General features: G+C 44.3%; 1 protein-coding gene across 1 annotated transcript in view; it reads right to left on the bottom strand.

Annotated features, from left to right (window-relative positions):
- The window catches only part of LOC121286869 (arrestin domain-containing protein 2-like), a 28,722-nt gene extending 15,675 nt beyond the window's left edge, over positions 1-13,047 (bottom strand). The window contains exon 1 of the mRNA XM_041204046.1: positions 12,466-13,047. Coding sequence (XP_041059980.1) covers positions 12,466-12,724 — 259 coding nt within the window. The 5' untranslated portion in view covers positions 12,725-13,047. The remainder of the gene's footprint in view (positions 1-12,465) is intronic.
- Between the last annotated feature and the right edge of the window lie 2,246 nt (positions 13,048-15,293).

Here is a 15,293-nt window from a genome sequence, read left to right as displayed (position 1 = left end):
CCTAATTGTTTTCCTGAGTGAGCTCATGTTTGAGAGAATTTTGAAATTTGTCTTTCGGGTGAGACGTTTATAGCTGAGGTTCTCAGCCTGTTCCAGTGGCTTGGGGGAGGCATCAAAGAACACCATCATTAAAGAGCACTGGGGAACTTCATTCCTCGAGAACTGGCTAACATCTCCCTCTCAATTAAAACTAAACAGAAAAGCAATAACCCAACTGATTGTTCATCGGATTGCTATTCGTGGGATCTCCCTGTGCACAAAATGGCTGCCCACTCGGGATCTGACAGCACAAAGCAACAAGTGACTGCACTTTAAAATAATTCATTGTAGCTGAGTTTGGGTCCTTGCTATGGGATACTGCATCAATGAAAATGTGTCTCTCCCTAACTTTCTAAACTAGTTGCAAGTCATGCTTCAGGAGCTGAGCACTGCTGCCATCCGATGGCGGCGGGATACACATGCTGGAGGTTTTAAAATATAACGACTTGCATTCATATAGCACCCTTAACAACAAGTTGCATCTATATAGCTCATTTTGACATTTCAATGCGCTTCAAGGAGCATTATCAAATGACACGGAGCCACAGGAAGAGATTCCAGCATCTGCAGTATTTTACTTTTGTTAAACAGATATTAGCATAAGTGGCCAACAGTTTGGTTGAAAAGGTAGGGTTTTAAAAGGAGGAGGATAGAGAGGTAGTGTCACAGAATCATCACAGTACTGAAGGAGACCATTCAACTCATCAAATCCATGCCACCTCTTATGGATGAATTTGTCCCGGAGGGAATTCTAGAGCTTAGTGCCTAGGCAGCTGAAGGCCACCAGTTGCGGACCAATTAAAATCAGGGATGTTCTATGCAAACTGCTCTTCCGACACAAAGTCAGATTTTACTCCCTGACCCCAACATAACAGTTAGTGTAAATACCTTGATCCACACTAACCAGGAAGATCCCACGCATCATTTGTTTCCTGCATGGAGTTAGCTGATCTCACCTGTGAGAGTATTTGGCGTTGCTACAACTGGATTGTGCCCCTGAACTAACTGAGGATTGATGGTGTGGGAAAATCAGCCAGGCTCCCTGCATCTGATCGATGTTTAATTGACCTCTGCTCGTGTTCATATATTGGGCGACATTAGGATCAAGTCCATTGTGATGTCCCTGCAGTCAAACAGTTTGTTGACAGACAGTCATTGTCCAGTCTCTCTATTGAAAAGAGATGACCTGAGTGAGGTACAGGAGAGAGGTGACCATGGAATCTGCAGTGGGCAGCACTCTCACCTTCAATTCAGGGGGTTTGAAGCTTTGCCCAGAGACTTGAGCACAAAATTTAGGTTGTCATTCCCAGTGAGGAAGTGCTGCACGGTCAGAGGTGCCGTCTTTTAGGATGAGATGGTAAAGCACTGGAGAAGGTGCACAAAAGATTTACTAGTGTGGTAACAGTACTGGGAGGTTAGAACTATCAGAAAAGATTGAACAGGTTGGTGGCACTTCCTCTAGGAGAGAGGGGTGACCTAATAGAGGTCTTAACAATTTGAAAGGGAGAGAAGGCCAAATCTTGGGGTCATAAATGAAAAACAATCGCTAAAAGAAAAAGACAATAGGGAATTTAGAGAAACTTCTTTACCCAGAGAGTGACGAGAATGTGAAACTCACTACCACAGGGAGTGGTTGAAGTGAATAGTATAGATAAATTTAAGGAGAAGCTGGATAAACGTGAGGGAGAAAAGAATAGAAGATATTGTGAAAAGGTGGGGTGAAGTCAGGTGGGACAAAGCTCACATGAAGCTTAAACAATAGCATAGACCAATTGGGCTGAGTGGCCTGATTCTGTGCTGTACATTCTATAAATACTTGAATCCTGAGTCATGGTGATTCTAAAGCACATCATAAATGCTGTGTTGATCTATACACAGTGTGCAGTAAATGATCGCAAGACTTGTTTTGCAAGCAGTACATTCTGGGTATAGTCTCACAGCTGACTTCCTGTAAATGATGCTGCTCAGTCACTGCCAAACTCCATAGGGAATGTGATCAGTGTCAGGACACCGTTAGATTTCAAATCAAAAGAACAGATAGATGAGCGGTGGTAAGGTGATGTGGCATCAAGTTTGGATCTTGGAGTCCAGAACAAGGTCACAGGATTATAAAATTAGAATCCGTCCATTTAGGAAGGAAATCAGGAAGCAATCCCCTCCCTCCCCCCAACCACACCCCCACACATTTGATTGTGGATATCTGGAAATCTTTCTACACTGCCCCCAACACCCCCACTGCCCCCACCCCACCATAGGATGCCGGGAACAACTGGAGCTTTCGAGACTGATCATCAGACGGTTGTTAGACAAGGGTATTAAGGGTTACACAACCAAGGCCAGTAGATGGAGTTAAGGTGCAGAGCAGCCAAGATCTAATTGAATGGGAGAACAAGACTGAGGGGTTGAATGGTCTCTCCTGTTCCTATCTTCCTGAGGAAGGGGAGACTGTGAGAGGGAAGGAGTCAGACATTTGAGGGTTCTCCACAAGTGTAGATTAGAATGCAATGTGCCTCAATTTCAGTGCAGAGAGTGGGGAAAAACCTAGAGGGAGAGAAATCAGGGGAAATCCACCCACCTTGTTCCAGAAATATATATCTCATTGCTGAGGAATGTGTTAGCCTTTTCACCCGAGATGTGGGATCCAGAATACCCTTACATAAAGTGCCCCTCAATCACCATCAGGTATAAAGTTCAAACTTGCACTTATATAGCACCTTTCACAACCTCAAAGCATTTTACGACAAATTAATTACTTTTGAAATATAGTCACTGTAGGAAATGCAATTGTAACTTCGTGCACAAAAAGATCCCAGTAAGAGCAATATGTCAATGACCAGATAATTGTGCTTAAATAATGTTGCTTGAGGGGTAAATATTGGTCAGGACACCAGGGAGAACTCCCCTGTTCTTCTTCAAATAGTTGTCATGGGATAATTCCATCCTTCTGAGGGGGCAGACATCTGAAATATGGTGACCAGATTGTCCATAGTACTCCATAGTAACTGAGGTACAGAGCAAGTGGAACATAACTTCCCTGCTTTGCAATTCTATTCCTCTAGTATTCAGCTAGATTTTGGTAACTATTCCTTTCTGCAATCCCAGAAGGAGAGGATCATCTCCCTCTACTGCTTACTCGTAATTGACCCATGGAAAGAAGTCAAGAAGAAGCTAAGGGCATTAACTCTTCTCATGACTTTTCCTTCCCATCCTCTCTCCTGCTGAAGGTGCCAGCTCTAGCGAGGAGGGATGGTGCAGGCTGCATTCATGCACCTTGTCCAATTGGCTACTATTCCTGTTTGAATTTAGGCAAACTATTTGGCTACAGAAGCATCACAACTTAGCTTTTATTCTCCTCCTTGCTTGCCATACAGACATGTAAATTTCCCAGAAGGAGTCACGCAATAGTGATTAGGACCCAGGTTGAGCTTTACCCACTTTAGCCCATAGGTGTTGAGACAAATTGTAATATCTCCTTACACTGCCTCGTTTCTGATTGACGAACGCAATACAGAGCAGGAACCAAAAATTGTGACCTTCTCCAGTTTGTATGACAAGGAACCAGGTATTTGAGGGATAACAGATCTTCCATTCATAAAGTAAAATCTTACAGTGCAGGAGAAGGCCAGTCAGCCCATCATGCCTGTGCTGGCTCTTTGAAAGAACTATCAAATTAGTTCCACTCTCCTTGCTCTTTCCCCATAGCCCTGCAAATGTTTGCTCTCTGATTCTCTATGCAAATGTTTCCTTTTTCAAGTATTTATCCAATTCCCTTTCAAAAGTTACTATTGAATCTGCTTCCAACGCCCTTTCAGGCCATGCATTCCAGATCACAATAACTCGCTGTGTAAAAAAGTTCTCTTCATTTACCCTCTTGTTCTTTTACCAATTATCTTTAGTCTGTGTGTCCTCTGGTGACTGATTCTCCCACCAGCGTAAATATTTTCTCATCATTTACTTGCTCAAATCCCTTACAATTTTGAACACCACATTAAATCGCAGCCAAATACAGCACACCACCAAACTCCAGAGAGTTTCAGTCAGGGCCAGAGCAGGCATATTGTGGGATTTAAGAGTTCCTTTTGGTGTGAAAACATCTCAAAGTTGCTGTGCTGTCAACCGGTTATGACCTTACAGTCAAACCAAGTTCCAGTCCTTGATTCTGAATCCACGATAATGTTTGCTCTTTGATTCTCTATGCACACAACCCCTTGGCCAAAAAGACAGAGGAGTGACCCATGTAAAGCCCCTACAAATCAACACCAGATTTAGTGATAAGGATACACAGGGCTCAGAAGAGAGAGAGAGAGAGACAGACAGCCAGCCAGACAGCAAGAGAGAAACAGCTGAGACACAGGAGGCAGAGAATGAAAGAGAGACAGTGAGAAAGAGACCAAGAGAGAACACAGGAGAGACAGAGAACAAGAGACAGAGTCAGGAGAGTACATGAGAAACACAGAGCAAAAGAGAGACAGAGATAGCGAGAGAGAACGCAAGAGCAAAGATAGAGCAAGTGGGAGAGAGCAAGTGGGAGAGAGCAGCAGATAGGCAATCGGAGAATATGATGGGTTGCTACTGTTCAAGGAAAGAGAGACACAGTGCCCTGGGAGACTGGCAAGTTTCTCTGCCAGTGATTATGATAGCCACTCTGGGGTGTAGAATATGTTTTTGTCGGGTGCAGTAACAGATCCCTGCTGTGGCACCTGTACATTCTGCACACAACTCGACTACACCTCACAATCTGGTAAACAAGATTTCATGCAAGACCTGACAGGAATTCCAACATCTGTAGCAAACACACCATGTGAATGATGAGGAAGGAGGGGAGGAAACTATGACAAGATTTTACAGTATGTTTTAATTCGGCTTTGCAATTTTTCACCTTTACCCTCTTTTAAACTGTTTTCTTGCTGAGATAGACTTCCGGGCATGCTGTGCTGCCCCCTGGTGCCTGAAACAAGTGGCCTTATGTGTTACAGAATAAGCACTGACTGTTAGGCACTATTCGCCACAGGGGGCATTGCAGTAGAGTCTGGCCACTGATGTTCTTTTGAGAATTCAACATAAACCAAACAGCTTTAACTGGCAACATTTTTGCCTCTGGGTCAGATGGCTATGGATCCAAGCCAACGCTCCAGGACTTCAAAGACATTCTTGTGCAGTACCGAGGCACTGCAGCATTGTCAGAGCTGCTGTCTTTTGGATGAAATGATCTTCATCCACAATTGGTGACAATGCTTAGGCTGCCTAAGCTCTCAAATTGTCTCCCCAAGCCTTTCCACAGCCCTTTCCTCCTTCCAACTATGTGACTAGGTTGTTTTTCTCACCTGTCCCAATACCTCCCTACTTGGCTCAACATCTATTGTTTTTATTAATTACACATCTGAAGCTCACTTGGATCTTTCGATGTCAAACATATATGTTGTTGGTATGGCAGTAATTGGAGCTTTAATCTGTATCTAACCCTGTGCTGTACCTGTCCTGGGAGTGTTTGATGGGGACAGTGTGGAGGGAACTTTACTCTGTATCTAACCCCGTGCTGTACCTGTCCTGGGAGTGTTTGATGGGGACAGTGTAGAGGGAGCTTAACTCTGTATCTAACCCCGTGCTGTACCTGTCCTGGGAGTGTTTGATGGGGACGGTGTAGAGGGAGCTTTACTCTGTATCTAACCCCGTGCTGTACCTGTCCTGGGAGTGTTTGATGGGGACGGTGTAGAGGGAGCTTTACTCTGTATCTAACCCCGTGCTGTACCTGTCCTGGGAGTGTTTGATGGGGACGGTGTAGAGGGAGCTTTACTCTGTATCTAACCCCGTGCTGTACCTGTCCTGAGAGTGTTTGATGGGGGCAGTGTAGAAGGAGCTTTACTCTATCTGTCCCCACACTGTACCTGCCCTGGGAGTGTTTGATTGGATAGTCAGTGCTTCCTGCCCTCAAATGGAGGTAGGAAGATAACACGGCCCTATTTTGAAGAGGAGCAAGGGAATTCTCCCCGGTGTCCCAGCCAATATTTACCCCTCGTGCAATATCACTATAAACAGATCATCAGATCATTATCGCATTTCAATTTGCGGGATCTTGCTGTCCGTAAATTGGCTGTTGCGTTTCTTACATTACAATATAGTGACTCCACTTCAGGAGATACAGCGCAAAAAGCATTTGATTGGCTGTGGAGAACCTTGGGACATCCCCTCTATATAAAATATCTTTCCCTCAGTTAAAGAACTGTGTAAAAATCGATTGCAAGGAAGCTAAGAGACCATAAAAGTTTTGCATACCATTTGGAAGAAAATTGTGCAAAATCATGTTTATTTCACTACAGCGCTTCCATTTATGGTTGGGCAGGTTTCCCAAACCTGTCAATCATTGAGCATCACCATGGCAACTCCTGTTGTATTTATTTAAAAGGGGCCCTATGGCCTTTGAACTCATGCTCTCTCTCTCTCTCTTCCGGAATACTGTGGTAAAACCGACGAACTATATGCACACATCGTTTTATTAATACACCCATCTGAATATTTAATCATTACATTTGCTACCCTTTTAAAACAGGAAATGCGTAAAATGAAATGATACTCTCATTTCCTCTTTCAAGTGCCACTCTACTAATGCTTATCGTACACTAAGTAGAAAAATGAATGATTTTTTGGGGGGAAAACCTAATGAAATTTATACATTTTGACAATTTGCAATAACTGGGTACCGAAGAGTTTGCAGCTTTTAATCTATAACTTGTGCACTGCATTTTCAAGTTTATTTACAGAAATGCTACAAAAATGCCATGTAGGAGGATCATAGCTTCTTAAATAAGATCTTTAAATTGCAGTTTCTCCGAGGGATGATTTCAGTCGCTGGACAATTATTGGTGACTTCATTCAAAAGCATTTTTTAAAAATTGCATCGAAACTGTATCAGAATGGGCCGGTGTTGTGACCCGAATGATTTCCATTCTTCTCAATGACGTCCTTAACACTATCAAAATTGTCTGTTCCAGTTGGCTATTGAAGGCTGCTGGACTTCCTGCTTCATTGATAATCAGTGCCTCCTTCCACCAATCCCCAATTCCTCCCCTCAGTTTCCAAGTCGACTTGCTGGGTTGGGAAATGGTCCCCACTGGTCCCGACACTCCATGGGGCACGGTGGTTTAAATGGCCGATGACCACTGGAGGGTAGGGCGAAGGGGTTGCAGGGTGGGTACGTATCACCCACAGCCATCAAAATCAGAAGCCTAGCTTAATTTCAAAAGCAGCAACTTGCATTTATATAGCACCTTTAGTGTCACAAAACTTCCGAAAATGCTTGGCAGGAGCAAAACTTTGGCGCAGAGTCACATCAGGTGGTGTTAGGTCAGGTGATCAAAAGTTTGGTTAAAGAGGAAGGTAGGTATACCTTAAAGGGAGAGGGGTTCAGGGAGGGAATTCCAGAGCTCAGGGCACAGGCAGCTGAAGGCACGGCCACCAATGGTGGAGTGATTAAAATCAGGAATGAGCAGTAGGCCAGAATTGGGGAAGCAACAAGATTGGAGATCGGAGGTTTGTGGGGCTGGAGGAGTTTACAGAGATAGGGAGGGGGGTAAAGTGGTCATGGAGCGATTTGAACAGGTGGATTGGAATTTTAAATTCAAACTGTTGCCAGAACCAAAGCCAAAAATAAAACAGATTAACTGGTCGCTTGTTTCACTGCTGTTTGTGGGAGCTTGTTGTGCACAAATTGGCTTCCTACATGACAACAATGATTACACTTCAAAAAGGCACTTCAGAAATGCAAGTTTTGTCTTTCAGTGCCTGAGGGTAGCTCAGTGATGAGGTTGGTGAAGACATACAGTTGCTGTTGTTGGTTACATGAGTCAGCAGCTCAAGGACTGGTATTTGCTAAAGACAGACCTGCATCTTTCACAACCTCAAGATACCTCAAAGTGTTTTACAGCTAATAAAATAGTTTTGAGGTTTAATAAGTATAGGAATGCAGCAGCCAACTTGCACACTACAAGCTCCCACAAACAGCAATGTGACAACGACCAGATATTATGTTTTTAGTGACGTTGGTTGAGGGATAAATATTGGCCCCAGGACACCAGGGAGAAATCTCCTGCTCTTCTCTGAAATGGCGGCCATGGGCTCTTTCTCATCCACCGGAGAAGGTAGACGGGGCCTCGGTTTTTACACGCCTCATCCAACAGACAGCCCACCTCTCAGTGCAGCACTCCCTCAGCACTGCACTGGGAGATCAGACTAGATTTTGTGCTTAAATCTCTGAAGTGGGGCTTAAGCCCACAATCTTCTGACTCAGCTGTGAGTGCTACTCATGCTGCCATGATGGGGACACTAAGAAGCTCCCTCAAAGGATGCTTTGCTTCTTCAATTTCTGCAGCCACATGTAGACCAAACTCTTTACCCACCTACGTGTGGGGTCAGTAGGGACCCTCAGTGGGGAAGGGAGGAAGTGGCAAGGTGACACCAGTAAAATGCCATACATGCTTACTGTCTGCCCTGCTGTCTCTGTGTCCATGAACTCAAGGGGCTTTGCCCTCAAAATAAACAGGGTCTGCTACCATGCTTTGCCACATTCCATCTGAAGCTGTTACAACATAATAAAGAGGGAGGACGAGTGAGTGACCTTCATGCCAGTGTCAAGTTCCATCATTGTGGTATCGATCTCAACAACAAACCAATCCAGTTTTCAAAAAAATTACTTCATTGAGTTACATGAGTGCATTGGTTATCACATTGACTGCTCTTGCTCAATCATACAAATTTAACTGTTTGCCCAACTCTTTTTGCATGAAGACACTGCTCCAATAAGGGATCATTGCCTTTTACCCACCTTTCAGGTGAGGCGTTACAACAATCACATCCACTCTTGACACACTACAGCTGTACCAAGTGAGTGATGCAACATCAGAAAAGTCATATTTTGGATGAGATATTATCCCCCGAGCCCCTGTCTGCCCCCTCAGGGGATATAAAAGAGCAGGGGGTTTCTTCCCAGTGTCCTGGCCAATGTTTATCTCTCAAGTAACTTTGTGGTCTTTTAACCCATTGTTATTTCTGGGACCTCGCTGTGCACAATTTGTCTATTGCATTTTTCCTTGTTACAATAGAGTCTACACTTCAAAGAAAACTTTGGCTGTAAGGTGCTACAGGAGGTCCCGAGGTTAAGAAAAGTGCTATATAAATGCAAGTTCTTTCTTTGAAGTAATAACTGCCAAAAGGTAACCAACCTTGATGTTTAGGGAGAGATTAGCTGAACTGCAGTGTGATTCATCTGATGCATACTAGAAATTTCATCATTGCTGATGTAAATTTACCAGAAAAGTCACAGCACAAGGCAAATACTGATGTGTTCTCACGAGCTAGCCTTATGATCAGCTGCTGTTAATGGGCCTCTTTCTGTGATCATAATTTTTATCAAGCTGTAAATATGATCCAGCAGCAAACTGGAGCCTCAGCCAACTCCCTCCCTTGCCCCAGGCAGTCAGGGACCGAATGCAGCCACTCTGGTTCATGGACAGCAGCAATGCCTCATTTCTGCTTTCCATCTGATGCACTCCAGAAATAGCATAATGTTGAGGGAGTAGGGTTAGGGCTAGAAGGTGAACCTGGGGGTTGCCAACCTTCTAGGATTGACCTGGCCTCTCCCAGGTTTAAATATTAATCTCCAGGTGCAGCTGTGGGTGACTCCAATGGAGACTAAACTTTCCATTTATTGGTTATTGTAAAATCTTGGCAATGGGACAAAATGGGTCATGGAGGGTTTGCTTTCCAATTGGCTGTGGGGAAAACAGTGTGCAATTCTAGATGACCAATGGCAGGAGTGTGGGGGTGCAGCATTGGATGTGGGCAGTCACATGATGACACCTCCAAGAGTAATGTCCAATCAAAGTTGGCAACTCATGTGAAAAATCAGAGCAACTTGACTTGACTTGACCAGTGCTCCCAGTGAGAAGAATTGTGCATTGGGTTTGCATTCTGGGACTTTGGAGAATGAGGTCAGGTGGAGGCCACACCATTTTCCACATCTCACTTGCTCAATACGTACCCCTCGTTCCAAAATCTACCCCTAGAGCATTTGATAAGTATTTGCTAAAAAGAAAGTCCTCAACAGAAGCTTGTAGAGGATCTTTAAACCATCAAAGAATCTTCACAGGGGCATAATGAATATAATTGGTCACCAAGTCAAAAAGGTGGCAATACCGAGAGGGGTGATAAAAAGCTTGGTCAAGGTGATGGTGCTTAATGAGGACACAGGAGGTAGAAGTGAAGACGGTTCAGGGAGGGAATTTAATTTAGAGTGAATTTTTGGTATGTTGGCATCGCTGGCATGGCTGCCATTTACTGCCATTCTGTCATTACCTTGAAAAGGTTGTGAGGAGCTTCTTCTAGAATTATTGGGCAGTGGATTTGATAAACTGAGTGTCTTCCTGGGCCATTTGAGGGGCAGTCAAGGGTCAACCACATTGGTGTGGGACTGGGTCACATGTGGGCCCTGACCAGGTAAGGATAGTAGGTTTCTTTCCCTAAAAGGAAAATAACCAGTTTGTTTTTTGTTGTTAGCTCCATCGTCAATTTTATTGAAAAGAAAGACTTGCATTTCTATAGTGCCTTACAATCTCAGGATATCTCAAGTGCTTTGCAGTCAATAAAGTATGTGCCAGTCCTGTTATGTAGGAAACACGGCAGCCAATTTGTGCACAGCAAGCTCCCACAAACAGCAATGTGATAATGGCCAGATAATGATTTCTAGTGATAAAAGCAAAATACTGCAGATGCTGGAAATCTGAAATAAAAACAGAAAATGCTGGAAAAACTCAGCAGGCCTGGCAGCATCTGTGGAGAGAGGAACAGAGTTAACATTAACTCTTCAGAGCTCTGAAGAAGAGTCATACGGACTTGAAATGTTAATTCTGTTTCTCTCTCCACAGATGCTGCCAGACTTGCTGAGTTTTTCTGGCATTTTCTGTTTTTATTTCATGATTTCTAGTGACGTTGTTTGTAGAAAACTATTGTCTGAGGGTATCTTCTCTGTTCACCTTCCAAATAGTGCCACTGGATTTTTTTTTAAATGCTATTGCATCCAAAAATAAGGCGCTTGTAATTGTACAGCACTCCCTCAGTACTGCGCCAGGGTGTCAGATTAGATCTTGTGCTCAAGTCTCTGGAGTGGGAATTCACCCCACAGTTTTCAGATTCAGGTAGCATGAGATGGTGACCCACTAAACCACAACTGGCATTGCACATCCTCCCTTTTTCGACAATAATGGCACTGCCCAGGATGAGCCAGTGTCACTGTGAATGGGACATTTTTATGCTGTAAAAGTAGCTGCTCGCAAAAAATTTAGAGATCAGGGATCTCATTCCCACCATCGGAGCTAAAACATCTTAGTGTGCAGAGATATCGAGCGAGTGAAACTGCACTGCCCTCTAATCAGAAGTTCATGTTATTGAAGTCTAGAGGCTCTGGGGTGAAGGAATCTCTACGCAGTGAGGGTGTTTTACTTTTAAAAGGGAGGTACCTGCTGTAGCATGAAGGCGAAGATTAAAGAGAAAAGGACTGTCATAACCTTCATGTTTTCGCTGTCAAGGGCTGTATCAGGGAACCCTGCACAGAAAGTGGAAAATGTTCTGTGTGAATGAATGTATATAATTGAGAATTCACATGATGTGTTAGAGCGTGAGTTCATATGTGTGTGAGAGTGAGAATGTCAGTGTGTGAGTGTGAGTTAATGAGTATATGTGTGTACGTGAGTGTGTGTATATATTTGAAAGAGTGCCTGTGTGTGTGTGTGAGTGTGTATGAGAGTGTATATATGTGTTTGAGAGAGTATGAGTGTGTGTGTGAGACAGAGTGTCTGAGTGTGTTATATATATTATTATATTTGACAGAGTGAGTCTGTGTATATATGTGTGTCTGTGTGCGTGCGAGTGAGCACCAGTTAGTGAGTGTGCATGTGTGTGTATCCGAGTGAGTGGGTATGTGTGTCTTGTTCTGGTTACTGTGTTGTGTGATTTGTTTTGTGGATATATTCACTCCCAAGAGCGTGTTTGGTATCTATACAGGAAGTAAGGATAAGGTTTACCGTCAAAATGAGTACGAGGCAGATTACAGACCCTTTAACACAACCAGCTGGCAATAACCTCTTTATCGATCGCGGCGTATCAAAAATAAGTGACCATTTTAGAGTAAAAGGAATGAATATTGGGCATAAATTAACTCATTTCTCAGATTTGCTTACTAGACAGTTAAAAGGAGATTGCAATAGTTGTTACAGCCAAATGCAACACATTACAGCATAGGATCCCACAGTTAGACTTGAAGCCAGATCTCCCCAGCTCCTATCCTGTGTCTACAGGAATATTCAACGCCTTTCTCTCTCTCTCTCACACACACACACACACGCACTTTTTCAGGGTTTATATTGAGATCGGACTGACCTCGGATCGCGTGCTGTCTCTTCTTGAAGTAGGTCTCATACGAGCTGTAATCTGAATAGACTGTGTTCATCCCGATGCTCCTACTCTCCAGCCAATGAACCGCTGCCATTCCTTTAGCGCAGATCTGCAACGAGCGAACACGGATGGCTGCCCGGAGGTCCAGGACCACTCGGCCGGACACCAGCTGACCCCGGGTGTAAATTGAACCCTCATTCCTGTCCGGGACCAGGAGGAATCCTCTGATCTTCCCGACCTTCATCGTTTTTTTAAAGTTGAAATAAACCTTCCCTCCAACCACACAGACAAAACTGCTCTCCAGATCGCCGCTCGGGGCCGTCTGGTCCCCCTCTTCTTGTCAGTCATTTATCTCATTGCTGTCTGTGGGATCTTGCTGTGCACAGCTTCAGCTACCGCGTTGCAGCTGTATCCACACTTGCAAAGTTCGTGAGGTTAGGAAATGGGGTGATATAAGTTTGCTCTAAATGCAACTTTTTCTCTTTCTTTCTTTTTCTTTCGTTCGTTCGTTCATTCTCTCTCTCCAGCAGCCTTTCCAATTCCAGTTTAAAAGTGAAACTGACAAGATACTGGTGACATCGACACATTTAACCAATGGCCCAAAAAGAGGAGGAGCCTCTGCGTCCACCAATTGGGAAGAGGCTTTGCAAAAATTAAAACAAAACTCACCCTTTCTTAAAGCTACAGTCCTCTTTCGGGTGCAACCAATGCACTGTGGAGTTGCCAACCCTCCCGGGTTGCCCTGGAGTCTCCAAGAATTTAAAGATTCCTCTCAATTACCCTGCCACGAGGAAAACCTGGAAGAAATCAAATCATTGGAGGCAGGATTTGTATTCAATCCTGGGCAAGAACAGGTTCCGGCTCAGATTGTGATGGCCTGATAGACGAACATCTGTCTGACATGCTTTGTCTGGCTCAAACTTTGCCAGCGTGAAGGAGCAGAACCAAGGACCATGTAGCCCAGCTAGGGTCAGGGGAGGAGAGTTGGGAGAACGTCGGTCGGAACTGACAGCGAGTATAAGATGGTTGCCATTAAAGGGACCCTCAGGGTGGCTGCAGAAACTGGGGTTCCTGCCCGAGGATAGCTCACGCTTTTAACATACTTTTATTGTAGATAAAGATCCCAGTTGTCCTTCAAAGTATGAGATTGACCAAGAATTGGGAGAAGAGTTTGAGGATGTGAAAGAGGACGTGTTTGAGTTGGTTTTTCACAGAATCTTAGAGCAAATAAGGAGGCCATTCAGCCCATCGTGTCTGTACTGGCTCTTTGAAAGAACAATCCAATTAATTCTATCCTGCTCTTTATAAGTTGCAAGAGGGGTAGCAAGTCGGGGCAGGGTGGTGGGAGAGGCTAAGATCCAGAGTGTGGGAGCATGATTGCTTAAGCCAGTCCTATGAAAGTGGGATTAAGGACAAAGACTGGAATTCGGGCTGGTGGAGAGTTCAGGGGTCAGAGTTCAGAGATTTGATGTCAATGTTCCAGGAAGCAGAGAATCTGGTTGGACATTGAATACATCAAGGCAGCTCCTTGATTCCCTTTTGCACATCTTTCTCAGCCACTTACTGGTGCATCACAGTGTAATGTGATCAGAAACTGCATGGTGTAACCTTCTGTGAACACAAGGTGTACCTTAGCATGTGCTAGCAGATATTTATGTGTTTGGTTATCAAGAGCTGTGGTGAGGGTTTGTAACCTTGAGCAGCGATGTCCTTGCTGAACATCAGCTGAAGCTGCTGTATCTTTCTCTCACCGCAGGGTGATCAAATCCTGTCTAACATTGGAAGATAAGAACCTTTCACAACCTAAGGACATCCCAAAGTGCTTCACAGCCAATGAAGTGCTTTTGAAAGTGTGGCTAATGGAATGTAATGTAGGAAGCACAGCTGCTCATTTGCACACAGCAGGATCCCACAAATAGTGACATGGTAATGACCAGTAAAGCTGTTTTAGTGATATTAGTTGAGGGATAAATATTGGTCCAGTGACATTGGGAAGAACTCCCCTGGTCTTTTTCAAAATAGTGGCTAAAGTTTTTTATGTCCATCTGAGAGGGCAGATGGGGTGTTGGCTTAACATCTTATCCAAAAGACAGCACCTCTGGCAGTGCAGCACTTCCTCAGTACTGCACCTGGAGTGTCAGCTGGAATTATGTGCTAAAGTCTCTGGAGTGGGGCTTGAATCTAGAACTTTCTGAGCCAGAGATAAAAGTGCTATTCACTGAGGCATTGCTGACACAGTAACATTGACTGCACTAAGCCACATTTGCAAAACATCCACAAGCTAAGATGGAAGACAGATACAATTTTTAAAAAATAGCTAAAACAATAAAGAATGGAATCTAAATTTGTTTTTTTATTCTGCTCTTATCTTTCTGGCTTGCTTCCCTCCTCTACTAACTCTTGCTGGGGTACTAGTTGCTCCACAGCTCTCCAGGTCTACAGCCAAGTGAGATATTCAACCATGAGGTGCACAACCGGAGCCAAATCTGATGCTACAATTGCCTGGCATCGGAATCAACCCACCTTCCAGCACAGGGTGGCTGGATAGTGATCAGAAGTGGATCCTTCCCCAGCTGAGCCCTGCAACATCTATGCCCAGCCCAGGTGAAATCAGCCACCTCAACACAGGACAAGGATCAAATGACCAGAGTAGCAATGGACAGGGATGTTTAACCCGCCAAGATCTCTGCACTGCTCCAATTCTTCCCTTCTCTGATTTGAATCACTCCACCATTGGTGGCTGTGTCTTCAGCTGCCTTGGCTCTAAGCTCTGGAATTCCCTCCCTAAACCTCTCCCTTCTCTCATCTGTTTC

Source organism: Carcharodon carcharias, chromosome 14 (genome assembly GCF_017639515.1).
Source record: "Carcharodon carcharias isolate sCarCar2 chromosome 14, sCarCar2.pri, whole genome shotgun sequence".
NCBI lineage: Eukaryota > Metazoa > Chordata > Chondrichthyes > Lamniformes > Lamnidae > Carcharodon > Carcharodon carcharias.
Note: the sequence above shows the minus strand (reverse complement) of the source record. Positions and strands in the feature narration are given on the sequence as shown.